The following is a 27,979-nucleotide window of genomic DNA, read 5'->3' on the forward strand; positions in this document are numbered from 1 at the left end:
GTGTGTGTGTGTAATTCAAGCACCAGTACTGGTGTGTGTGTGTGTGTGTGTGTGAATACAATAACAGTTGTGTCCTCCTTCATGCTTTTGGATCCAAGAAGTTTTCTTATACCTCATAAACAGTGATTAGAGATCCTCGAGGTCAGTGAGATCCACAGCCACTTTCAAGAACAGAGTGTCATCTTTAATGTAGGTGTTCTTGACATTCTCCAAAGTGGAGTGAGCCACGAAGCGGGGACAACCAGATGCAATGTTCATCTCTCCATCAGGCCTTTTAAAGCTGCTGCTATTGGGGTCAGCTTTGAAGGTCTCCATAATGTGGTTCTTTTTGCCACTCTGGTCCAATAGCATTAGGGTCACTCGCTGCCTGAATGGCCACTGTAATAATGAGTCAAACTCTCCTCGCATCACCACAAAGTACAGGGACAGGTGCGTCCCCTTCCCGGACCCATCTCCATTTAGATAGGCTCTAGCACAGAGCCGGTAGCCACAGCGGCTGGTGTAGAAGGGCTGACTGAAGATGGACACTGTGTGCCCATCCACTGCCTCCTTCTTCTTCAGCTTGTAATCTGTCACCTTCCAAATGAGCTTCCCGTTATAGCAGGCACCCTCCAGCAGTTTAAATCGTTCTTCATTTTTATTCAGCTGTGCTTTATGAATATTAATGTGTGCATCATGCTTGTTTGTCTCCCCTTCTAAAACAACTGCAAAGGAAAAACCAAAATGAGTCTAAAACATGGGCCTGACAAGTTGTCTTTGAATGTTGTCTTAACCCGAAGAGAACAGATAAAATCCTGGCATCTGAAAGATGAGTTGAATTCAGTGTCCATGGGTGGACCTCTTATATGAACTCAGTGATAATCACATTCTTGGTAAACTGGTGCCAAGAAAACTGGAATATGTGCTCTAAAACCAGAGCTTGCCACAGTTCAAGAAATCACTGAGTGTTTGCCTAGTATGAGCCCACACCATTCTAAATAGAAGACTTTTTAAATAGCCAGTTCCTCTTTTATTTTTCCACACCTAAAACAGTCATTCCCCTCACATCTTTCCTTAGATTCTCATTTTCCACTCCTTAAAAATCAGCACTCCACTTCCTGTTCTTGGAATTTCCTGGCTTCTGTTTCCTGTGTGTTTACACCCCAATTTAGGGCCTCCCTGGTGTTTCCTTGAGTAGCCAGAATCTCCTTTCTTTTTCACAAATTCAGCCACTGCTTTTCTTGGAGAGATGTTACTGGCAAGATGTGACATGAAGACGAACATGTTACTGAAAGAAGTAAAGTATGAGACATACCTAATCTTTGATCATTGGTTTCCAACAGAGTGATTTTCTGTTTCACTGTATCAACAGCTTCTACCAAAGGCTTCAGGTCAAATTTATTGTGTTGCTGGTTAACCATTTGCAGTAACTGATGTACTTGAGCTTCTATCCAAGCAGACTTGTCAATATGACTGGCAAGAACCTTCCAGAACAAAATGGATCGTGATGTTATAAAAATATAGATAATAAGTAGTAATTCATTGAAATTAGTTTTTTTAGCTTACACACTTTACAGTTAATTAATAAAATGAAAAATACTAGTGCAGGAGAGAAAACTCAGTAAGGGCTGTTGAAACAAGCCCCTCATTATTGTTCTCCTCCACTCCTATCCCAAATCTTTGCTATGTTATTTGACTACTCCTTAAAGTTCTCTGTTCTTGGTTCCCTAACTCACCTTGATATATCTGTTCTCTTGTTTCTTCTCTCTTCTTACCATTTGCTTCCTGTTCTGCTAAAAGGCCAAGTGAGCTAGAACAGGCCACTTATTTTGGCCTGAGCACTGCAGGTGACATAGAAAGCTTGGAGCAGGCCTGTGTATCCAACTGCTCTCTTAGGTAAACGAGATTAAATAAAACTATCTTCTTCTGAGTGACTTAATTCTAATGCCATACTAGAGAAAAGGTCAAAATTGGAGTATTAAATGATGCATTTCTTTTTTCAGGACACACATACCTATTCATCTATGTATAGATGTACATACATCTATTTACATGTATAATATGTGTATATGTGTATTGCATATATATGTAGATATAAAATATGTGACTAAGTATGGAAATTCTGTGGTCCAGATTTTCTGGGATAATACAACTTTCAAATTTCAAATTCAATAAAATTTCTTTATAATCATGATAGACATTTACTCATTAGGAATCCACTTACGATTTAGAAAGTAACTTCTCTGGCTATATTTTAGTGATGTTTATTTCTCATATGGGGGGAATGAGGGAAAGGGTGGCATTGAATGATGGAAGGGGTGACACTGATCCAGATGCATTGTTCTCGTGAAATTGAAACCTCTTTGTACAACTACTTAAATAAAAAAGTAAAAAAGAAAATCAAGCATTCTCTTCCCAAGAGAATCAATGGTTTTGTTTTGCTATCTACAAAATGGAGAGCAGACTTCAATGTATCTAAAACAGTAATATTTAACCAGTATTAATTGAAACTTGAATTGCCATAAATTTTATGGAAGTATTGTATAATTATTAAATAATTTACTGATATTGTTAAGTTTACTGGGTATTACAAGAGATGATTTTTTTTTTTTTGTAAGCTTGAACTCTGGGTCTGGGTATTGTCCTTGAGCTCTTCAGCTCAAGGTGAGCGCTTTTCCACTGAAGCAACAGCTCCACTTCTGGTTTTCTGGTGGTTAATTAGAGTTAAGAGTCTCACAGACTTTCCTGCTCAGGCTGGCTTTGAACCATGATTCTCAGATCTCAGCCTCCTGAGTAGCTAGGATCACAGGCATCAGCCACCAGCACCCGCCAAGATGATCTTTATTCTCAGGAAATACATACTGAAATATCAGAGGTAAAAGGCCATAATATATTCAATAACTTGGAAAGAACGTACAACATTCCTCTCTCTCTCTCTTTCTCTTTCTGTCTCTCTCTCTCTCTCTCACATCTCCCTTTTTTCAAGGGGTGGAGGGAAGGAGAGGGGAAGGGCACCAGTACTATATTAAATGGGAGAAAATACTGACAATGAGAATATAGGCAGGGGTTCCTTTGTAGTTTTTCTGTATCTTTGAAAAAGTTTCCATTTGAAAAATTAAAAGAAAGACTGTCTCACCTGGATGTTTGAGAGGAAGCTTCCATTTTTGCCAAATAACTGTGCAAACTGCTTGAACTCTTTTTCAAATTTCTCCACAGTGTCTGCTAGCTGCTGGATCTTATGTTCTTTTTGTTCAAGGCTCTTATATAAATCAGAAATCTAATAACAAGAATGTTAATGAGGAAAATGAGGTCACTGAAATGTATGCATGTAATTTAAAATAGTACTTGCAGGTCAGAACGTGGTCCTATGGGAAAAAATGCATATATATTTCTAGCAAGATATCTGCAAGTACTTCCAAACACAATAGAGCCTCAGAATTTTTCATCAGCCTGTGCTGTCCCTAACAAACACACTGTGAAGAGTCATCTAATGACAGTGACATCACTTGACTATACTAGTTCACTTCATCCATTCAGTGTGTGCTTATTAAGCAGAAAGAGTGCTGATAGCCTCCACATTAGATGTTATGTAATAATGGCTAAAATTTGCTAAATTTCTACGCTACCCTTATATATCCATTAGGTCTTTTACTCTTCAAAAACCCAGAGGCACTGGTGGCTCGAAACTGTAATCCAAGCTACTTAGGAGGCTGAGAGCTGTTGGAGTCTTCTAAGAGGCACCTCACCTTTCTTCCCCAGACTGGCTTCAAACCAAGATCCTCAGACTTCCTGAGTGGTTTGGATTACAGTTGTGAGCCACCAGTGCTTGACTTCTAACACTAACTTTTAATATGAAATCAGATACCATAAAATAATCTGGAATAATAAAATTCAACCCCTCTGAAGATGGATAGGTTTCTGATTTATGTGGACGTGAAAACTCTTGATCTTCTGAGATGTTCTAACAAAATAGTTGATTCTCATAATATTCATCAGCATCAGCATTTGAGGTCTACAGTGAATGTTCAGGCATTATGAACATTGCATCGGAAGACACAATTTCGCTTGATAATCACAGATTAGTGAAATAAGTATGTATGGTATGTATGTATGTATGTATGTATAAGTAGTCATTTTTCAAGTTTTAAAGCTTCTCTAAGACAGTTTAGAATGAAATTTATAAAATCTGCATTGCCCCAATAGATAATTGACTATTATGGTCACACCCATTTAAAAGTATCAAGCACCTGCTAGGTGCCAGATAGTGATGACAGAAGAGCATGTGGACAGGTTGCAGAGGCAATATGAATCAGAGGAGAGTCAGAATCAGAGGAATTGGCTTGATACTGAACTGTGCCACTTTAAATTACAAATACATTAACATTACTCTGAGCTTAGTTACTTCATCTGTTAAGTGAGAAGCTGGAAATATTACAAAAATTCCTTCTAATGTTTATGTCTGATAATCTATGAAGCCTGTCTAGCCACATAGTAGTAAAACATCTATCTCTAGTCGACTTACACTGAAACAGAGAGGGAGTAAAACCACTAACACAGAGCAGACCAATCATTCCATGGCTCCTCATCACATGTGGTTCCTTGAAGGCTTACCTGCCCTTCTAACTGGAAGTTCTTTTCCAAAACCAGGAGCATGTGGTCCCGCAAGGCTGACTGTTCATGTTCTTGCAGATTCCCCCGTTTATCCTTCAATACAGACAGAGAGGTCTAGTTATTGAGAAGGGGAGGCAGTGGGATATGCAGCTAATGCAGAAGCATAGCAACTCTGCTGACTTTATGACTTTAAACATGCAACCATTCTAGGTGAGTGGCAGGAAAAAAAATGAGTCTACCTGGATCCTTGTCCAGCTTTAAGATTCTACAGTACCCAGATGGAATCCTAGGTTCTCTCCGTATCAAGCTAGAACTGGAAATAATTACCTGGTGGGGGAGGGCCGGTGAGACTGGCACTTGAACTCAGTACCTGATGTTTCATTCATTGGCTAGTACTCTACCAACTGAATGGTGCCTCCAACCCCAGAAATAATTATTGTGATGATTAATTTCATGTGTCAACCAATTAGGCTGTGGTACCTAGTTGTTTGGTCACAATTAATGTAGATACTGCTGTGAAGCTATTTTACAGTTGTGATTAAACAATTATATCTCTAGAGGAGTACCCAACCAAAATGTGGGTGGGCCTTGTAGAAGGCTTTAAGAGCAAAAACTAAAGTTTCCTGGAAAAGACTGAAACTAGAAACTGAAAACTGAAACATGAAAGTCCTTTCTGCTTTCCAGCTTGCTGGCCAGCCTTGCAGATGTTGTACTTGCCAATAACTTGCTAATGATCCAATCTCTTAGACTAAATATCCCTATATATCTACTATATGTATACACAATCTAATATATATACATCATTTATATCATATATATAATCTTATATACATATATATCACATGTATTAGTTTTGTTTCTCTGGAGAACCATGGTACCTTGATTAATAGAATTATTGTCTTAAAAGTCCTTCTGTATCCTGAATGGAATCCAAGTAAAATAAACTAGGCAAGTGACTTACACAGTGGAATATCAAGGCAGATACAAAAAGGCACTCCCTACCTTTACAGTACAGCCATAGTGTTTAAAAGGGCAATCTTGTTCAGCCTCAGGACACACTGCAAGGTGTTCATTCACCTACAAAATGGACAGCTTCAAGCTATAGAAATTCATCACTGACTCTCCAGCTGCCTGGTCTCAGTGCAGCAAGTGGGAAGCTAAGGGTGTAGGAGGAGGGGAGGGAACCCAGCAAGAATGGGAAACCAGGGATGAACGCTGAGAAGTTTGTAGAGAAAGGGGAAGGAAAGACAAGAGACACAGTTATTGTGGAGATTAATTTAAACCTGAGGACTTTGCATATGGATTTGATCTAACACATCATAACCACTGCCTGAAGTTTATCTTGTGAAAAATCTTTGGAGATGATTATTTACAGTTACCTTGGTTCTGGGAATAATCTGCAGACACTTGTTGGGACAAATAACTGGGTACTCCGGACACAAGTTTTCCAGGTGATTCTGAAATAGACAAAGTGGCATGAAAGGAAGCAGAGGCTCTCTTCAGGGGACAGTGATCCTACATAGGTCTCTGGAGTTATAAGTCAGACAGCTTGCCTTCAATAGGCCTCCTTCTAAAAAGGATTAAAGATGTCTGCTTTCTTGGTATAAAGGAAATCAATTAAAAAGTTAATATTCCAGGGCTGGGAATGTGGCTTAGTGGTAGAGTGCTTGTGCTTGACTAGCATGCTTGAAGCCCTGGGTTCAATTCCCCAGTACCACGTAAACAGAAAAAGCCAGAGGTGGCACTGTGGCTCAAGTGGTAGAGTGCTAGCTTTGAGCAAAAGAAGCTCAGGAGCAGAGACCAGGCCCTGAGTTCAAGCCCCCAGGACTGGCTGGGGGTGGGGCAAAGTTAATATTCCAGTTATTCTGAAAGAAGGTCAAAGAGTACTTAACTGGAGGCAGGCAGTAGATGAGGAATTATCAGAGTGGCTCCTTTGCATGTACAAGGTGCCTGTGGTCTCCTTCCTGGCTCACCCCACCTCTCTAGGTAGATTACAGAACCTGGAGGGAGGGCAGCAATTGCCTTTCCCTCCCAGGGGCCCAGGCCTCTCACCACTCCCTCCACATTCACACACAGCAGGTGCTCAAATGCTACTTACTTATTGTCTGTCCTGGGGCTTGAACTCTGGGCCTGGACACTGTCCCTAAAGCATTTGTGCTCAAGGCTAGTACTCTACCACTGGAGCTATAGCTTCACTTCTGGCTTTTTTGGTACTTTTAGTGGAGATAAGAGTCTCATGGACTGGCTGGGCTGGCTTCAAACCATGATCCTCAGATCTCAGCTTCCTGAGTAGCTAGGATTACAGGCATGAACCACTGTTACTCACCACTTTCTTTTTTTCTAGTGCCAGGATTTAAACTCAAGAGTTTTGAGCTCTTGCTCAGCTTTCTTCTGGTACTCTACTACTTCAGCCATACCACCAGACTGGCTTTTTGCTGGTTATTTTGGAAATTGAGTCTTGCAGACTTTGCTACCTGGACTGGCTTCAAGCTGTGATCCTCCAGATCTCAGCAGATCTCCTGAGTAGTTAGAATTACAGGCTTGAGACACTAGTGCCCAACTCAAATGCTATTTTTGTTACTGATACATGAACAGAGCTCTGCTACGAAAAAAATAGCTTTGAGCACCTCATGGAGCTTCTCGGCTAAACTTCTTTAGGCCTGATTCTATACACAAGGAAGCACAGAATGTGCTTCAGGCACCCCACTGATTCACGCTGCAGATGAGCCCCATAAAGACAGTGATTCTTTATACCTGCATATTGATTGTGATGACGTTCTTTTTGCAATGAAGACATTTTTCCTCTCTAAACTGACAGTGTGCGCTCAAGTGCTCTTTCAGATCTTTTCGGAGCAGGACTTCCCAGCAGTTCTCATTGGAACAGGACACAGGCTGAAATGAGCAGTGCTGGAGATGATCCTGCAATAGACAATGGGCCAGTGGGGCCGGCTCATGGTGAGCAGCCTGCAAGTCCTACCAAAGGCCAGACCACAGGAGCCTCAGCAGGACAGAGAGGCTGGCACAGGCAGGGCAGGCCGGACAGTCTCTTCCAGCTGTCCCTTCCAGCTATTACTGCTTCTCCTGGGGGGTGGGGGGGAGAGGGGGAAGGGCGGGCAGCTTGGATGGCAGTGTGGTGGAAAGGAGGAGGAAAAGGGAAGATGGGAAGGGGTTTTAGATGATCCAGTGACCCTTTCATTGTCACAGACCAGTTCTGGAGTATCTCTTTGAGGCTTGCCAATTTGTTCTTTAGTTCATTGAATGTATTTTGTTTATTTTATTTTCCCATCTGTTTTTTTTTTTTTGCATCTCACTATATGGCCCAGGCTGGCTTTGAACTCATGATCCTACCACCTCAGCCTTCCCAAGACATGAATTATAGATACCTAGTATTAATATAAATGTCAGACCTTTTTTTGTGATACTGGGGATTGAACTCAGGATCTTGCACTTTGCTAGCCAAGCAGTATAATACCTGTGCCATGCCCCAGCGATATTTTTGTTTCTTTTCTGTTTCATGTTAGTACTGGGGCTTGAACTCAGGGCCTAGATGCTGTCCCTTAGTCTTTTTTGTTCAAGGTTGGCCTTCGACCACTTGAGCCACAGCACCATTTCCAGCTTTTTAGTGGTTAACTGGAGATAAGAATTTCATGGACTTTCATGCCTGGGCTGGATTTGAACCATGGATCTCAGATCTCATACTCCTGAGTAGCTAGGACTAGAAGTGTGAGCATGAGCAGTTGCTGCATTTTTGTTTCTTTTGTGCACTCTCCATTCCCACTCCCAGCTCCTTGGACTGGCCTCTGCACAGCAGATAAGTAAGTGATGGGGCAGGGGAGAAGAAGAAAGGAGAAGAGGGTATGTCCTGAGTCAATAAAGGAAGGGAGTTTTAGTGAGCTGCTCCCTGCAGATCCTTCTAAGCAGAGTCGGTACCCTAAAGCCCATAGGCCGGATATGGCCTGCTCCTTATCGTTGTAAATCACAGTTTGTCTAATGCCTCTGTGTCCCTGCAACGTGGCAAGGCTCAGTCATTGTGACAGAGGCTGTATAGCCTGCCAAGTCTAAAATATTTACTATCTGGCTCCTAACCGAAGCAACTTGAAGCTCCTTCTCTAAAGGGAGAGAGAGAGAGAACAGCTTCATCAGCATGATAAAGATTATAGCAATTGTTTCCTAAGAAACAAATGGCAATAACAATTAAAAATAGACTCTCCAAAATGTACTGCTGTTACCCCTCGCCCCAGCAGTGAACATCCCACAAGGGCTGTATACCTCACTACACAAGGGGTGGGGCTATGAAATGGGAATACAGAGGAAACCAGTGGAAAGAAACCGGAGCCGGTTCTCCAGAAGTCTGTGGTCCCTTCACTACAAATGGGCTTCTATTTGCATCCCACTTCCTTTGCAGGCTTTGTGACACCAAAGCTGGAAAAGTGGCCTTGCTATCGGACCTGTCACTCAAAGCTTAGGGCAAAGGACTGTCTCGCTTTGACAGCAAAATCCTGCCAGCCTCCAAAGCATTCCCTGGGCCAATAAGGAAGTCATTTACCATTTTTTACACCTCAGGGCCTAGGGGCTTTGGAGGCTGGGTGGTGGATGGAGAAACTACTGACTCATTCCAAATACGTGTTCAGGCTGCGTGGGTGGGAGGGGAAATTTCAGCAGCCTTGAAGCAATTCTGTGGAAGCTAAAGATGCCTGAGTCTTAGTCACTGTCCTGTGCTCACAACTGATATGGACCTTCCAGGCAGGGTGACATTAATGGCTTTCTATTAGCAGCCTTCTCCAGATGGATGGAAAAGCAGCTTGGACAGTTTCATTTCACAGGAACTCAACTCCTCGTCACTTGTGCTTCCACACCTGGCCGTCTGCATTTCATCTCAGCGCTTCCTGGTCTGGGGGCCCTGCCTTGGAGCCTACCCGCAGGCCTTCACAGCACCAGGAGCTGGGGAGTATGCACTTCCTGTGCTCCCGCCACAGGGTTCCAAAATGCTTCACAGTTCCCCCAAATCCTTGCTTGAGCTTTCCTTTGGCCTGGCATATCCCCGGCCCCCCCCCCCCCCCCCCCCCGCCTTTTTTTGGCTTAATGATCTCGAACCCACAATACAGGATTGTAAGCATATATAACATGTCCTTCCTACACTCCAGGGAGAATGAACCCCTTCATTTAAGGTACACCTTGGCATGATACTGGGGCTCACTGAGTTGCTGGCCTGGGAAAGCACCAAGAACAACTAACCCTGCTCATCCAGGAACTGTGCCATCAGAGTTTAGTGCATGCCGCTAGAAGGATAGTGGTTATAAGGAATACCAACCTGGTATCGTCCCAAAATAACCTTGGCATTACATCCAGGTGCATTTTTGCAATGCACATATAAATTGAGGACCTCCCTTTTACAGCAGTTGTCTTTAAACACCTAAAAGATAAACACAACAGGTCTTATATTGAAAACAATGAAAATGAAGATGTTATTAGTTTGGTCTTTACACATCTCAAAAGTCAGATGGAAACTTCCAAATGCTGGTTGGAATGGAAATATCACACCACCACTTTTCAAGAAAAGATTGACTCAGCTAGGGCCAGTGGTTTATGCTATAATCCTAGCTACTCATGAAGCTTAGATCTGGGGATCACAGTCCAAAGCTAACCTAGGTAGACAAATCCATTATCTTCTTATCTCCAATTAAACACCAAAAAAGTCAGAAGTGAAGCTGTGGCTCAAGTGGTAGAGTGCTAGTCTTGAGCAAACAAGCCAAGCAAGAGCACAAGCACCTGAGTTCAAGCCCCGGTACTGGCACACAAGGAAAGGGAAAGGGAAAGGGAAAGAGAAAGGGAAAGGGAAAGGGAAAGATTATTTCAGACACATACTTTCCACCAGACAGATAACTCAATGCTCAAGGGAGCAGGCTATAGCGACAATAATCTCAGATGAACTTGGACTGTGAAAAGTCAGAAGAGGTGGGGGGCTGTGACCAAGGGCTGTGATTTCAGCTTCCCATCTCACAGTAAATCGTCAGCAAGTTGTGCCAACTTGTTTTTTTCAACACAAACCAGAGGTTGGCAAGTCTTGTAAAGGCTCAGAGAGTAAATATCCTCAGCTTTGCAAGCCACATCACAACCATCTCTGTAATCACATTTCAGTTCTGACATATACAATACAAAAGTGAATGAGCACAACTGTGTTCCAGTAAAACATTACTGATATACAATGAAATTTGAATTTCGAATTACTTTCATAAATTATGAAACATTCTTTTTTTGAAACATTCTTATTTTTAAAAATATGTCTCTAAACATTTTTAATACAAGAAGTTGAAAAAAAAGTTTGTTTCTTTGTACATCCTTCTTTTGTCTCCTTTCAACTACTTAAGAATGTGAAAGCAGGTGCACCAAGGCTTGTAGTATGCCAACTCCAGACCGTTATAGTAAGCACAGTACAGACTTGTGGGAGGCATTTGCAAAATACATCATAAAGAGTATAGAGAAGGATGTGGGCACTGGTAGCTCATGCCTATAATCCTAGCTACTCAGGAGACTGAGATCCAGAGGATCTGTAGCCTCAACATCTAATTAAACCTGGGACACTGGCTTCTTCTCTATCATCCAAATCAAAACACTGATCTTACCTCCTGAGATTTGATAATCTCCTTATCTACAGGACAGATTGGTACTGTGTTTAACTCTCTGGAGGGAAGAATAAAAATAGAGCCAAGTTAGGTATTTAATCTGAACAGTTCTTTTAAGAATAGCCTAGCAACCCAGCCATGCTTTATCCCTGAGCAGACCTGTCCTTGTGTGCATGTACTGTTTCCTCTGCCTTTGGTCACCATTTCCTCAGTCTTTCAGTCTGCCTAGAAACTCCCATTCGTCTTCTAGGATCTGACAGAAAATAGTCATGGAGTCCCTCTGTCCTTTGCTAACTGTATTGTGCCATAACCTGTCTCTTGCCTTAGACTGAGATGTTCTCGAAAGCAAACATCAGGTCTTGTTCTACACTGTATTTTGATGGTTCACCTTCATACAATGGAGCTCATTTGAGCAAAGTGCCATAGGTGCTAAATGTCCAAACATGAATAAATGTGAATGTGAGGCAATAACCCCTTATAAAGACTGGTATGACTGCCTTAAAGGAGCCCCCAACATCTGCTTCCATGTCTCTCCTGGTCTCCTCCCTCAAAATGGCATGCCCTACATTGATAGAGTTTGAAACTTGGGTGACTCCCAAAGGCCCATAGGTTAAAAGACTTGGTCCCTAAGGTGAAAATTTGTGGGAGTGACCTTTCAAAGGCAAAGCCCAGTGGTCATTGGTGGAACTGTGGAACTGTTCTCTGGCTGATGAGGTGAGTGCTTTTTGCTCTATTACACGCTCCCACCAGGATATGCTGCCTCATCACCAGTCAAAACAATGGGGCCAACCCATCATGACCTGCAACCTCCAAACAACCCTTTTCTCTTTGTAAATTAATTACCTCAAGTATTTCATCACAGTGATAAAGATGCTGGCTCACAGGTTTTTGCAGATGCCCAGGAGGGAGTGCATCTTTGGCATTTAGGTCCCTTGAAGGTGTGACAGTCTCCCTACCCCAAGGCAAAGTACAGCTAAGGCAATACAGCAAGCACAGATGCCATGAGATACAAGCCCCTCCTGACAGCTGCCTTCCACTACACTGTGTATGTAGATCTGTAAGAAAGGTACTGTGTAAATTTTAAGAGAAGATCAATATCCATAAATGAATGACCAAAACCAAAGAGTATTCTTCAGGACCTCACAGGAGAGCTCCTCCTAGCTGCGGTTCTGTGGCTAACCACAGCAATTTCCTAAACCATGACTACACTTGAGCGGCCACAGTTGGCTCTCAGATACTGGGAACCCTTGTCTGGTTCTGGCCCTCTATGGCTGGATCCATAGGCTCTGCTCACTTACCTCAGGGACAGGATGCAAGGCTGGCAGAATCGGTGCCCACAGCCTGTCTGGTGGGGGTTGTAAAGCACTGAGCGGCAGAAGGCACACTTGTAGCGCTCTTCCAATTCCTCCACAAAGTGGTACTCTGTGTTAGGCTCAAAGTCCAAGGAAATGGAGTTACTGGAATTTTGGCGAATAAAACCACAGGGGACTCCTCCTTGTTCCTCCAAATAAGCCATTCTGGGGAGGAAAATTAAGTGTGAAAACACCCAAACTGCAGCAATCAAGTGTTCATTACCTATTTCATTATTATGACCTACATGGTCATTCTATGACTTTTGAGTAGCAATAGCAAACTTCCTGCCACTAGAGGATCTGGCAAAGGAAAGGTGACTGCTCAGGTGTAAGGAGCTCTATTAGACTCAGACCTTGGTTGGGTCTTTGTCCACCGACTATTTACAGGATGTTAAACTATCCTGATAGTTCAGCCACATGCTTGGGTTAAACACAGTCAGGCGTTAACGACATTATAATCTGTTGTAGCTTTTGGATTTTTCTTCTAAAATCGAGAACTGAAACAAATATAAACTTCTTCAGAAGTCTTGCAGACTCAAATGAATTTCTTGCCATCAATCCCAGTGTCTTATCTCTCCCTCTCTTCTGCTCTGCCTACCATTGGGAAGGACTGAATGTTTATTTCCTGCTTCCAGCTCTGTTAAATTCATAGGTTGAAATCCTAACCCACAAGGTGATGTTGTTAATATGTGTGGTTTGGGGAGGTATTGGGCCATGTTGATAGAGTGTTCAAGAGCAAGATTAGAGTCCTTATAAAAGAGGCCAAAAGTTCCCTCTTATTTCCAGGGGATGATACAGAAAAAAAAAATCTACCACCTGTAATAGTGCACCTCACCAGAAATGACCATGATGGCACCATGATCTCCACTTCCAGACTCTAGAAATGTGAGAAATAACTTTTTTTTGGTCATAGAGCTTGAACTCTGGGCTGGGGGGTGAGGGAGGTGGCTGACTTCAGCTCTTCATCTCAAGACTAGAGCTCTACCGCTTGAGCCACAACTCCACTTCAATTTTCTGGTGGTTAATTGGAGATAAGGGTCTCACGGACTTTCCTGCCCAGGCTGGCTTTGAACCGTGATCCTCAGATCTCAGCCGCCTTAGTAGCTAGGATTACAGGTGTGAGTCACCAGCACCCAACATGAGAAATAAATTTCTATTGCTTATAAACCACCTAGTCTATGAGATTGTATCTAAAGTATCCCAAATTAAGATAAACACCAGGTTTTTAAAGGATGTTGTCTTAGTATGTTTGTGTTGTTAAAACAAAATAGCACAGACCAGGAAGTTTATAAAGAGCAGAAATGTATTTCTTACAGTTTTGGAAGTGGGAAGTCCAAGGTCAAGTCACCCAGGAAGCTTAGTGTCAGGTGAGGGTTGTTCTGTTTCCAAGATGGTATCTTATAGTTGTATCCTCACATATCAGAAGAGAAGGGCATGTGGCTTAGCTAGTTTCCTCCATCCCTGTTAGAAGGTTGCTAATCCCATCCATGAGATCTCTTCCTTGTGACTTCATCACTACTGAGGACCCAAAGACACAGAATAGCCAAGACAACACTGAAGGAAAAGAACAACAGTGAAAGGCTGGTACTACTCAAATTCAAAAGTAATTATAAAGCCACAGGAATCAGCACTGAAAGCATCAACAGTGAAAGAATAAACAAACAGATGGATAAAACAGAATAGAGAAGCCAGAAGTGGACTTACATAAATACAGTTAAGTGACCTGTGGCAAAATGACATGGGTAGTACTGTGCTCTTTAAGATACTCTCTCTTAGTAGCAAATGGAAACTTAGCATCTAGTAAAAAAGCAAAATGTCTGTATACAAGATAAACAAAAATCATCTGTAGAGACAGATGCTTGAATATTGTACTTACATATCACAGATGTGGTATGTATAAGATTTATATAATATTATACATAGATTGTCACAAAACAAAGCACCTCAAAAATTCACTTTCCATTTTTTATTGTTATTATAAAGATGGTGTAGAGAGAGGTGAAAGTTACATAAGTCAGATAAGGAGTACATTTCTTTTTGGACAGTGTCACCCCCTCCATCCCGCTCCCAGTTCATTTTCAAGATAGTGTCTAGTAAGTACCACTGCTGCATCTGCTTACCCTTTTCCCCTTCATTTCTGTATCTCCCTTTTACCACCCCGAAGACAGATAAACAAGAGAAGAAAACAAAAACAGCAACAAAGGAAAAAAAAAACTCATTTCCACTTCCTACAGTTCATTTCAATAAATGTTATTTTAGATGATCAGATTCCCTAGGCATTATGTCTTTGTGTTCCTCTCCTAAGAATATCATTGCTTGGTCTCACTGTGTGTGAATGCCTTAGAGTCCTGTATAATGTGTCACATCCCAGTGTATTTTTCGATCTAGCTTCTGCATATGAGAGAAAAATGTACTGTTTGTCTCTCTGAGCTTGGCTTACCTCACTTAACATGATTTGTTCTAGGTCAATCCATTTCCCTGCAGATGGCATAATCTGATCCTTTCTAATGATTGTGTAAAATTCCATTGTGTAGAGGTACCAAATTTTTTTGATCCACTGATCTATTGCTACTGCAATTAGGCTGTTTCTATAATTTAACTATTGTGAATAGTGCAGCAATGAACAAGGATGTGCAAGTGTCTTTACAGTATCCTGGCTCATGATGATCTGGGTAGATGCCCAGGAGTGGTAGGGAAGATCTATGTTTAGTTTTTTGAGGGACCTCTAGACTGCTGTCCAGAGTGGTTACACTAATATATATTCCCACCAACAGTGCATTAGGATTCCTTTATCCCCACATCCCTGCCAACATTAGTTGTTGTTTGAATTCATGATGTTGGGGTGAGTTGAAATCTCAGAGTTGTTTTGATTTGCGTTTCCTTTATGGCCAAAGATGGCGAGCATTTCCTCCTGTGTTTCTTTGCTATTTTTAACTCTTCTTCTGAGAAGTGTCTCCTTACTTCCCTTGCCCATTTAGTGATTGGTTTGTTAGCTTTGTAGGGGTTAGTTTCTTGAGATCCTTGTATATTTTGGATATTAGGTTTTTGATTTGATTTTCTTCTCTTCTTCTCTTCATCAGTTTAGCTAGTGGTCTGTCAATTTCATTTTTTTTCCCCCAAAGAATCAGCTTTTTGTTTCATTGATTTTATAGTTTTCTTAACTCCCTATTTCATTGATTTCTGCCCTTATCTTTACTATCTCTCTCTGCCTGTTTTGGGATTTGTTTGTTCTTCTTTTTCTAGTAGTTGTATTATGAGGTTATTTACTTGTGCCGTTTCTGTTTATGTACATACTTAGAGCTATGAACTTTCTTCTCAACGCTGCTTTTGCAGAATCCCAGGGATCATGGTATGATGTGTTTTCATTCTCATTGAATTGTAAGAAATTTCTGATTCCTTGCTTTGATTCTTTAGTGACCCACGTGTTGTTTAGCAGTGTACTGTCCTGTCTTCTTGTGTTTGAGTGTTTTCTGTGGTATGTTTTGTTGTTGAGAACTAGTTTAATTCCATTGTGATCAGATAGGATGCAAGGAGTTAGTTACCTCAATATCTTTGTATTTACACAGGCTTTTGTGTCCCAGAATATGGTCCATTTGAGGCTGCTGAGAGGAATGTGAATTGTGTGGTTTTTGGATGAAATACTCTGTACATGACCATGAAGTCCATTTGGGTTATGGTGGCATTTAATTCAGAAACATCTTTGCTGATCTTTTGTTTGCTTAGTTGACCTGTCCTTTGGTGATAGTGGAGCGTTAAAGTTTCCCACTATTATTGTGTTGGGGTCTATCATGTTCAGTAAGTCTAACAGTGCTTGTTTAATGTATTTAGGTGCTCCATTGTTTGGTGCGTAAGTATTAACCATTTTGATTTCCTCTTTGAGGATCATTCCCTTTTAGGGTAACTTTTTTGGTTCCAGTTAGGGATAGGGTTAGGGAAGGGTAAGCTTTATGATAATACTGAGTTTTCCACTAATAAGTAGAAGCAAAATAAATGCCAAATTTAGTAAAAACCACAGTATTTTCCTTATATTTACTCTTCAGTGAAATTTGGTTACTGTTATGGTTAAGTTTCCATTTAGGTTTAGGTATAGGGTTAAGGTTACTTGTGAAGTAAATCTGAAACTTATTTTAAAATCTAAGAGTTAAGGAAAAGATAGGATCAATGGAAACCACAGTATTTTTCATAATATCAGGTTTTGAGGTCAATGGATGTAATGGTTCATGTTAGGGAACAAGATAGCTTCAGAATTAGAGTCAGGGAATCTGTAGGATTTAGGGTAAACTGCAACTCATATCAAGAAAGACAACTGGAGTTTCAGGATGAATCAAAACTAGCATTTTTTGTTAACTTTGGATTGGTCTATCATTGGGATCAATGTTATGACTAGGGTTAGGGTTAGGGAAATAGAAAATTTAGTATCAAACTGAAAGTAAAATTTAGAACTAAATACTAAGTAAGAGTTAGGATGAATGTTGAAAGAGTATTATTATTAATACTAGGATTAAGGTACAATGGGTTAGGGTTAGCCTCAGTGTTCCAGTTAGGATTAGGGTTGGGTTAGAAAAAGATTAAGACATTAGGTAAAACTGCAGGAAGGATGAGTTGAAACAAAGTTAGGCTGAATAAAAACTAGTGTATTTGTGTTGCTTTTAACATTCAAAGGTAATTAGGGTGAGGTTTACAGTTATTTTTCTAGTTAAGATTAAGGTTAAGATTATAGAAGTGTAAGCTTAAGGGTAAAACAGATTTCTATTAACAATTACAAGAAAAATAAATTTAAATAAGATACAATATTTTCCTTACTTTTTTATTTGGTGTTAATTAGGGTTAAAAGTAGAGTTAGGTTTCCAGTTAGGTTTCAGAATGGGTTATGATTAGGAAATCGATTAAATTTTAGGACATCTTAAACTTAGGATCTAGGAGTCCAGGAAAAGTTAGGATCAATGGAAACTACAGTATTTTTCATGATATCATGATCTAAGTAATGGATACAATGGCTCATGCTAGGGAACAAGACAGATTCAGAGTTAGAGTTAGGAAATCTGTAGGATTAGGACAAACTGCAACTTATTTCAAGAAGGACAACTGAAGTAGGATGAGTCAAAACATGAGTATTTTTTGTTAATTTTAGGACTGGGCTGTGGTTAGGATTAAGGTTAGGGTTAGGGTTCTGGCTGAGGTTTGAGTTAGGGTTAGGGAAATGGAAAATTTAGCATTAAACTGAAAGTAAATTTAAGAACAACAAGCTGAGTAAAAGTTGGGATGAATGTGAAATTGAGTATTTCTCTTCATCTTAGTTGAGGTACAAGTTGGCTTAGAGTTAGCCTCAGTGTTCTAGTTAGGGTTAGGGTTGAAAAATGGTAAGATGTTGGGTAAAACTGCAACCTATTTTAAGAAAGACTAGTTGAATCAAAGTTAGTATGAATAAAACTAGTATATTTAGCATTTGGGTATAATTCAGATTAAGGTGAGGGTTAGGGTTAGGGTTAAGGGTAATGCTAAGTTTTCCACTAGTAGGTAAAAGCAAAATAAATGTGAAATTTAATAGAAACCACTTTGTTTTCCTAATGTTTATTCTTTGGGTAGGTTTCTGATTAGGTTTAGAGTTAGGGCTAGGAAATGGGTTAGTTGTGAAGTAAATCTGAAACTTATTTTAGGATCTAGGAGTTCTGGAAAAGTTAGGATCAATGGAAACCACAGTACTTTTCATAATAACAGGTTTTGAGGTCAATGGATGCAATGGTTAATGTTAGGGAAATACTGTGTAGATATCTCTTAGGTCTATCTGGGTTTCAGTGTCATTTAATTCAGAAGCTTCTTTGACACAGCTAAATTCTTGGTATACTCTTACATTTGGTCTTTTACAGCATCACACCCCACATTGTTCATTTGTGAATAGAGCAAAAGTGGCACATGATATCCTACCATTATTATTATTTGTTATTGTTGTGGGGTGTGTGTGTGTGTGTGTGTGTGTGTGTGTGTGTGTGTGTGTGTGTGTGTGTGTGTGTGTGTGTGTATGTTGGGCTTGAATTCAGGGCCTGGCTGCTGTCCTTTAGCTTGTGTGTGTGTGTGTGTGTGTGTGTGTGTGTGTGTGTGTGTGTGTGTGTGTGTGTGTATGTTGGGCTTGAATTCAGGGCCTGGCTGCTGTCCTTTAGCTTTTTGCTCAAGGGTAGCATCTACCACTGGAGCCACAGCTGTACTTCCTGCTTCTTGCTGGTTAATTGGAGGTAAGAGTCCTATGGACTTTCCTGCTCTTGCTGGCTTCAGATCTTGGCCCTCAGATCTAAGCTTCCTGAGTAGCTAGGATTACAGATGTGGGCCACTGATGCCTGGCTCTAGCATTATTTTGAAAATAGTTTTAATTGTACAGACTCCCTGAAAGGCGTCAGACATCCCCAGGCAGGTCTGCACAAGTTCCATGAGCAATGACCTGCTTTCTTGGGGCAAAAGCTCAGTCTGTAGCACCTGCTAGCTGCTGTGGTTAAATGCTGCTACCATGGCCACTTTCAAGCTACCAATAGAAAGAGATCATTGAACTCCAGTTAGGAAGACGTGCACACATGCTATCCTAGTAGTTGCTGCTCTGGAACCCGGTACCCCTGAAGTTCAATCTGGGAAGCACTGCTCTGGTAGGATGCTACGTGGGCCAGTGTCTTTCCAGCTAGTGTACTCTAGGGCCCATTCCATTGTGACTCACAGACACAACAAGGTATATTTCTCAGGCCTGTTGAATATGCTGTCATCTGCTGACCTTGTTCATATCTCATTAAACATTAAAAAAAATCAGTAGTTATGTTCTGCTGTGAGACAGGGACTTCAGATGCTTGGGGGGTGGGAGGAGAGAATGTTCTTGTATATAAAAGAATCTGTGGCATCTCAAGTTTCCTCACGCCTCCACCCACTCTGTTCAGCCACAGGAGAGCCCAACCACAGAACTACAAAGGCTGACATTGCTTTGCCTAACAAATATGGTTCTCTAATTAATTAGACTCTTACAGCTGGAACTCTGTCACTCCAAGAAAGCTAATTCACAGAAATGAGTAAGTACTCCACTTTATTAAAACCTTCCCCTCTGTGTATAATGGCTTATATAACAGGAATAGAAAAGGAGTTGAGTTCTTACAAAAGAGGAAAAAAAAAATCACAACCACTAATAATAGAGCTTGTATGGCACCTTTCTGCAGTCAACAACACCTTTTTCCTGCCAGTGATGAGTGCACTGTGCTCCTCCTGCCAAGGAGTTACTACCTCAAGCCAATAAAGATGAAAGAAAATCTCATCCATCTGTTCCCTATTCTCTAAAAACTCAGAGTTTCTTTTATTTTTCTTTTGTTGTGCTAGTAGAAGAGCTTGAATTCAGGGTCTGTCTCTTCATTTTTTCCCCCTGAAGAATGGAATTCTACTACTTGACCCACAGCTCTACTTCCAGCTTTTGCTAGTTAACTGAAGAAGAGTCTGACAAACCTTTCTGCCAGGGCAGGCCTCAAAGGAAGAGTATCGCTTCTCAGCCTCTTGAGTAGCTAGGATTACAGGCATGAACCACCAGCACTCTGCTTTCTTAGTTTCTTTTAGAGGCTATTGTTTTATTTCATAAATAGATGCATGTTTTCCCAGAGAGTTTTTGTTTTGTTTTGTTTTTAGGAATTCCAAGGATAGTGGTAGATGCCACGATTTAAGTCCACAACTCACATATTTCTTCCCATTCATTTCCAGGGAACACATAACAAATAGTATCTAGTTACAACAAAAAGACACATCTTAGTTTACTCTATGGTTTAAGAAAGAAAGGTAGGGGCTAGGAATGTGTCTTAATGGTAGAGTGCTCAATTAACATGTATGAAGCCATGAGTTCAATTCCTCAGTACTACATAAACAGAAAAGGCTGAAATGGCGCTGTGATTCAAGTGTTAGAGGGCTAGCCTTGAGCAAAAGGAGCTTAGAGACAGTGCCCAATCCCTGAATTCAAGCTCCATGACCTACCTTTGTCTGTCTGTCTATGCCACCTCCCAAGTCCCCCACACTCCACACCCTGCTTGGATTCATAAGGGTTTTGAACATTTGGAATTTTAAAAATAGCCAGGTGCTTGTAACTCATACCTGTAATCCTAGCTACTCAGAAGGCTGAGATCTAAGGATGACAGTTCAAAGCCAGCCTGGGAAAGAAATTCTATGAGACTTTTAGCTCTAATAAAGTACCAAGGAAGCCAGAAGTAGAGCTGTGCTTCAAGAGGTAGAACATTATCCTTGAGCAAAAGAAGCTCAGGGACAACACCTAGGCTCTGAGTTTAAGCCCCAAGACCAGCAAAATAAATAAATTAAAATAAAAATATTTCATCGTGTTATAGTCCTGAAGATACAATATTGAGAACCAGATCTTGATAGTAGATCAATGGTTTGTGAATTGTGATTCTTGGTAGTTACTTGTTACCACAGAGCTCATCTCAGAGGGAAAAGGGCACAGGAACAGCAACTTGGGTGTCTCCCCTGCCCTGCCATTCACCAGCCACAAAATCCTGGGCAAGACATCACCCAAAGCTTTACCCTTACCCCTCAGCCCATTCACCTGCACATTTCTACAGGTCACAATGAGTACTGCATCCAGCACTGGGACCTGAGGATGCAGAGGCCTGGATTGCCCTTGAGGTCCTCCAAAGAGCAGAGGAAAAAGACAGGGAAACAATAAATGACAATATTCTGGTGTCAGATGCCACCAAGAGACTCAGACAAAGAAGTACTGGAGCCTTGACAAGGTGTAGCTTTGTGTGTGTGTGTGTGTGGTACCTGTACCAGTTTCACTGAGAGGAAAGCATCTCAGCTAATGTAAAAGAAGGAAACATTTCTACATGAAAGCCAAAAAAGAATTTCCCAGAGGGTACCATAAAATTTCTAGAATAGTTAGTAATTAACTCTGGTCAGAATGGAATTAAAGAAACATGCTGTCATTTGTTGCCTACTCAGAACCACTCTACTCTCATTCTGGAAAGAGATGGAAGTGGGAAGAAGGGAGGAGATTGGGGATTTCCCCCTGATTCCCTATCACAGGGTCATGAGACCTGGTGTCCTCAAAGGATCTAGCCACGATCAGAGGAACCAGCTCCTACCATGACAGGCCTGCACGGTCCCCAACTACTAAGCTCCAGAACCGCCAGGCACCATCCTCTCACCCTGTAGCTTTCCTATGGCTCATCTCCAGGCAGCCCCACCCAGTCTCCTGTGTGGCTTCCCAGCTTTTTCCATCACCCACGTACTGGATTCCTGTGTACCTTAACTTCCTGTTGGAAACACCTAGAAAGGGCTGTGAGATGCTAGTGTGCAGGCAGCGGAAGAATGCATGGTAAAAGATCTCAAGATCACCATAGCTGGGGATTTTAGCCTCTGATTTTCATCTTTTCTTTTCTTTTTTTTTTTTAAGGTATAGTAAATAAGAAGGATGTCTTACTGGGAATTTACAGAAAGACAGGACTACAAGAGAGCCAAGGAGCGTAGGGCCAGCCCTGCCAGATCCGAGGCAGTAGCTCACATCTGTGAAGCATTTTGGAGGTAAAATGACTAAGTTTAAAAGTGTATTATCAAAGCCGGGCGCCGTTGGCTCACACCTGTAATCCTAGCTACTCTGGAGGCTGAGATCTGAGGATCACGGTTCAAAGCCAACCCGGGCACAAAATTCTGTGACTCTTATCTCCAATTAAGCACCAGAAAACTGGAAGTGGTGCTATGGCTCAGTGGTAGAGTGCTTGCCTTGAGCTGAAGAGCTGAGGGATAGCGCCCAGGCCCAGAGTTCAAATCCCATAACCACCAACAACAAAAAAGTATATTATCAGGGAGGACTGAGAGAAATAACAGTGGACCACAATGCCAGGTTCCAAGGAGGATGGTAAATGATGGCAGTGAGACAGGACGAAAGGGAGAAGTCAAGAGCCAAGACCTCCCACCGCTGAGGTGTCTTCTGGACCAACCTAGCAGAATGGGCTGCATCAGACTAGATCATACCTCATATCTTTCATCAGCGTAAAACACAATTTGTCAGAATTACATCATTTATTATACAGTCCATTAATTATCTGAGTAACGTATGGGCTTCCTAAGGATGGCTATGACTCCTTTGTAATACTAAGGATTAATTTAAAAATTCCCCAAAGAATTACACACTAGAATACTCTCTAGCACTGAAGTATACTTTTAGATGGCTTATTTTATGTTGTGTGAATTTTCACCTCAAATTTTAAAAAGTATGTTATATTTAGAAGTATCAGGAAGTCTCCCCCCACAAAAAAAATGCCCAAGGACTAAACATGTTTTCACTTCACAAATAACATCTTGTTGTTTAGTGATGATGTTTGATGTAGGAGGAGAAGAGCTAGAAAGATAAGTCCTCCAAAGAGGCTCAGGGGAAACTTGAAATTAATACTGCAGGCTATTATCTAACTCTCCTGTGCACAACCACTACTTTGCCTCTCACCTGTGTGTGATTTAATTGGTTCTTCCTTGCCAAACTAGGTGGCTCATGCTTATAATCTCAGATATTTGGCAGGCAGGGATCAGGAGGATAATGGTTCAAAGCTAGCCTTGCCACAAAAAAGGGGCGGGGCAAGATCTCATCTCAACCAAGCCAGATATGATAGTACATACCTATGGTCCCAGATATGTGGGAAGGTTATAGATTGAAGGATCACAGTATAGGCTGGCCCCAGGCAAGCACATTAGACTCTACCTAAAAAATAATGAAAGAAAAAAAAAAGACTAGGGAATGTGGCTCAACTGCAAGAGTGCCTGCCTAGCAAGTTGTAGGCCCTGAGTTCAAACCCTAGTATATTCAGAAAATAATGGTGTTTCTTCCCTCAACAATCTCCACTATAGCCTGGTGTGACACTTTTGTGACTTCTTTCTAGGCCTAAGATTCCCACTGTTATTAGACCATACAAAGGCACAGGGCTGAGAACTCTTCTGTACCTGGGAGGACTCTGAAGCCCACGGCTTTCCCCAAGGGGAAGGGAGAGCTACAAAGAGCAGGAGAGTATAGAGAGAGTGACTGCTTTGGGAGGTGAAACAGAGCTGGAGGAATGGGGTAGGTGGACCAGGCACACCAAAAAGGAGTTTAAGCCATGGGCAACTGGGGAGCAACACAACACTGCCAAGAGAAGCTGCCAGCCATGAGATGGGCAGCTAGAAGGCAACCCAACCATTTCTCAGCTCTACTCAGGCCTTGCTGTGAGTAAGAAGCTGGCTTCCTGACACCCACACTCAGCAGTAAGAGGAAAGCGTAGCTACGTTATTCCCTAAACCCACCCCACACCCAAAGGAGGAAAGATTGTGGCAAGTGATTAGGAAAAGTTGGACCCCCTCAGTCAACAGATGCAGTGACTCCAAAGCAAGCTGCCTCTGCATTCTGTGTCTGGGAAGTGTTCTAGAAGAGACAAGCTCCATGTAGATACCAGATGCTCACCTGCTAGAGAGCTAGGCAGCTCCCTGCTTAAGGTCACTTGTGGTGATCTATGATGGTTCTGCTTTCCCAGAAAGAACAGTTATTACCAGAAAAGTAAAAATAGGAGGAAGCACACTTTTATGTCTTCTGTTATCACTGACATAAAGGAGAACTGAAATGTATTGGAAATGGCTGCAAAGCTTCTGACCGTGACAGCCAGCCATCCTCCTTTTCACAATGAAGAACAGGGTGACGCCCCTCCCCCATTCCCACTGCCCATCCCCCACTTCAAATCTTAACCTTTTAAGCTCCCACTGGTAAGCAGGTTATCCCAAAGCTCCCTGATTTTCTCCCTGAGGAAGAAATCAGGTATTGTGAACTTTAATCAGGCAGTTTAGATAAAGAGGAAGGGCCTTGGAGAAAGGCAGACGGAAGTAATGAAGGCATTTTCCGTGGAGCCTAACAGGGCAGCACTGAGCTAAGAGCAAAGGGATACCACAAGGGCCAGATGCGATGGGGCAACAGGCCAAGGGCAAGAACAAAGAATGATGGGGAACTGATTTTTAATTCCTTTGAAGAGAAGTGTGATTGCTCCCCATGTTGTCAGAGCAGCTCTGGTTTCCCATCTTCCTGGCAGTGCTGGCGAAGAGAAGTGAGTACAGAAGCTGATGGTCCACGCATGCCCCAAGGCCACTGCTGCCTAGGTCAGGCTCACTTATACATAAAGAAGCCTTTGGGGGAGCCCTTACTCCCCAACCAAAATCACCCAGAACCTACCTGTCATACTTTTAAAGTATCCAAAAGAGCTTACTGATTTGTTCTCACCACTTAAACCAATGGGGGAGGAGGGGGAGAGGAAAGCAAACACCAAAGCTTCCCCATAGCTGGATTCTGATACTCCAGACCTCTTCCTCGGATCCTCCTCTGACAGTCCTGCTGCTATGTAGGAATGTATCAGCGAGCTTCCCAAGGGAGCCATCTCATCACTCTCCAGACCCTCAGCGCCGGCCACTCCTAACCCAGAGCACACAGCCCACAAATAGTACCGAAGGACAGTAGAGATGAGTGTGAGGTCACAGTACAACAGGGCTGCAGGATGCAGAGCCATGAAGACACAACAGGTGATACCTAGAATCTAAGTGCTAGAACTAAATATGGGTTAAGGTGATACTAGGAGACTTAGCAGTAAGCACTGGACTCCCAGGCCAGGGCAGCCCTCTGCCCTTGGTTTTTGCTGCAGCTACCCTTCTCATTGCAAAGGTTCTACCCTCCCTACCTGCTCTGTACTGCCGCATGTGGACAGGCACCCTGCTTTATCAAGTTGTGGAGCCATCATCAGACCGGCAGTTCTCTCTCCCTTCTCCCTTCCTGACCATCCTATTAGCTCACTCAGACAGACACACAGTACATACACACTTGGAAAGTTAATGAAATTCCAATGGTCCTGGGGACATAGATATACAGCCACCACACAATTCAGACTCGATGGCCTAGAATGTTCTAAAGGAAGGAGAGAGAAGACCACACTAGACAGGGCCCAGACCAAACATGCCTTTGAGTACAGTGTCCTCCCTTGCCCATAGTTTTACTCTGTGGTTTTTTTACCTGCATTCTACTAATGTCTGGGAAATTCCAGAAATAAGTAAATTGAAATTTTATTTATTTGTCAGTCATGGGGCTTGAACTCTTGGCCTGGATGCTGTCCCTCAGCTCTTCAGCTCAAGGAGAGTGCTCTACCACTTGAGCTACAGAGCCACTTCCGGTTTTCTGGTGGTTTATTGGAGATAAGAGTCTCACGGACTTTTCTGCCTGGGCTGGCTTTGAACCGCGATCCTCAGATCTCAGCCTTCTGAGGAGCTAGGATTACAGGCATGAGCTATGGGCACTCGGCTGTAAACTGTAAATTTTAAATTGCACACCAATTTTTTTTTTTGCCAGTCCTGGGGTTTGAACTCAGGGCCTGGGCTCTGTCTCTGAACCTTTCTGTACTCAGGGCTAGTACTCTACCACTTAAGCCACAGTGCCATTTCTGGCTTTTTCTGTTTATGTGGTACTGAGGAATCGAAACCAGGGCTTCAGGCATGCTAGGCAAGCACTCTACCACTGAGCCACCTTCCCAGCCCCTTGCACACTATTCTGACTAGCATAAATGTCATGCCCTCTCACTCATCCTACCTGGAATGAGATCTCTCTCTCTGACCAGCATACCCATACTGTACATTCTACCTGCCTGTCAGTTACTTGGTAGCCATGTTGGATATAAGATCAACAATTACTGTTTCACAGTTACTTGTGTTCAAGGTAACTTGCTTTACTTATAATGGCCCCCAAATACAAGAACACTGATTCTAGCAATCTTTTCTTTCCTTCCTTCCTTCCTTCCTTCCTTCCTTCCTTCCTTCCTTCCTTCCTTCCTTCCTTCCTTCCTTCCTTCCTTCCTTCCTCTCTCTCTCTCTCTCTCTCTCTCTCTCTCTCTCTCTCTCTCTTGCCAGTCCTGGGGCTTGAACTCAGGGCCTGGTCACTGTCCCTGAGATTCTTTTTGCTCAAGGCTAGTACTCTACCATTTGAGCCACAGTGCCACTTCTGGTGTTTTGTTTATGTAGTACTGAGGAATCGAACCCAGAGCTTCATGCATGCTAGGTAAGCTCTCTTACCACTAAGCCACATTCCCAGCCTGATTCTAGCAATCTTATTACAGCATCTTTGTTACAATTTATATCTTTCTGCTACTACTAATTTTAATGTGACTAATTTATAAATGAAACTTTATCATAAATATGTATTCATAGGAAAAAATAAATAAACCAGCAGGGAATCTTGCCTATGCATAGTTTCCAGAAGGGCCAGGTCACCAGATAATCTGGTTAAGGGTCTGCCCAGAACATGATAAGAATGCTTGCTTGGACTCCTTACCCCAAAGACTCTGTTGTTGTTGTTTTGGGGGGTAAGAGTCTATTGGTTACAGCAGTGTAACCTAGACTAAGGAAAATACTTTGGCATCAAGATCTCTTCATAAAAACTAGAAGTCTAATTTTTCTTAAAGCTAGTTTTCAGGTGTGACAGTAAGAGAACCAAACAGACCATCATAGCAGTTGTAAACACTCACCTGCCCAATTCCTGGAGCTCCAGATTGTTTCTGGACTTCCTTTCTCTCTTACCTCAGCTCCTGGTTTACATGTCATCAATACTGTCAACGCCCTGATTTCTATCTGCCATCTGAACCTCTCTCCTGAACCCCAGCCTCATTCCAACACATGTAGTAGGCATCACAACCTTAGCGTCTCCCATTCTCACCCCAACCTCTCATGCCATTGTCCTCGATCCCAGTGAAATAATACCAATAATCATTCATCTATTGTTTTGAACAAAAAGGTGGGATCATCTTTGGCTTCTCTTCTCTATCTCACAACAAGAAGTCCTCTTGGCTTCTTCCCTTCCACATTTACCTTACCTAACTACCTCACCCCCTGCTTTTAGCATAGCCATCCTGGTCTAAGTCACCATCACCTTGCATGCATAAACATCATTTCCAGTTGGACCTCTGCACTGCCTTGCTCCTTTACAGCCCACCCACAGACCAGGAACCAGAAGGACCCCTGTAAAACTTCAATCAGCTATCATTCTCTCTCCAATAGCCCCACTGCATGCAGGGTAGGCACCAGTATCCCCAGAGATCAGGGACCATTGTCATGTGGCCCTCCATTTTCCACATCCTCCTTTCCTGGTGCCTTCCCCTTGTCTACTCACTCTAGCCACTCTGGCCTTGCTTTTTCTTGAACAGCAGGATTGTCTTCTGCTTGTTCTCCCTGCCTTAACACTCTCCATCCACCCTGATGACCAAGGGCCTATTCCTCCATTTCAGGTTTCTGCTGAGATGCCACCTCACCGTAAGTCCTCCACTGACTACCCTACATCCCCTGCTATATTTTTCTCCAAAGCACCTATTGAAATTATGTGTTCTATTTACTCTTTGGGGTTTATTTTTATAA

The 27,979-nt window shown here is 42.2% G+C and overlaps 1 protein-coding gene across 3 annotated transcripts in view; it reads right to left on the reverse strand.

The window, feature by feature from the left end:
* Traf5 (TNF receptor associated factor 5) overlaps nucleotides 1–27,979 on the reverse strand; it is a 35,661-nt gene continuing 7,682 nt past the window's right edge. For 2 of the 3 annotated variants that reach the window (XM_042682346.1, XM_042682347.1), the window contains 10 exons: nucleotides 12,512–12,730; nucleotides 11,214–11,271; nucleotides 9,902–10,003; nucleotides 7,345–7,509; nucleotides 5,970–6,047; nucleotides 5,593–5,667; nucleotides 4,591–4,683; nucleotides 3,116–3,256; nucleotides 1,295–1,463; nucleotides 1–704 (listed from right to left, as the gene is read on the reverse strand). In XM_042682346.1, coding sequence (XP_042538280.1) covers nucleotides 127–704; nucleotides 1,295–1,463; nucleotides 3,116–3,256; nucleotides 4,591–4,683; nucleotides 5,593–5,667; nucleotides 5,970–6,047; nucleotides 7,345–7,509; nucleotides 9,902–10,003; nucleotides 11,214–11,271; nucleotides 12,512–12,729 — 1,677 coding nt within the window. In that variant the 5' untranslated portion in view covers nucleotide 12,730 and the 3' untranslated portion in view covers nucleotides 1–126. Of the gene's footprint in view, nucleotides 705–1,294; nucleotides 1,464–3,115; nucleotides 3,257–4,590; nucleotides 4,684–5,592; nucleotides 5,668–5,969; nucleotides 6,048–7,344; nucleotides 7,510–9,901; nucleotides 10,004–11,213; nucleotides 11,272–12,511; nucleotides 12,731–13,879; nucleotides 14,060–27,979 lie in introns of those variants that run through there. The other variant, XM_042682348.1, reaches the window with a different exon arrangement.

The sequence above is a fragment of the Dipodomys spectabilis genome, unplaced genomic scaffold, assembly GCF_019054845.1.
Source record: "Dipodomys spectabilis isolate Male_0828 unplaced genomic scaffold, ASM1905484v1 ptg000069l, whole genome shotgun sequence".
Taxonomy (NCBI): Eukaryota; Metazoa; Chordata; class Mammalia; order Rodentia; family Heteromyidae; genus Dipodomys; species Dipodomys spectabilis.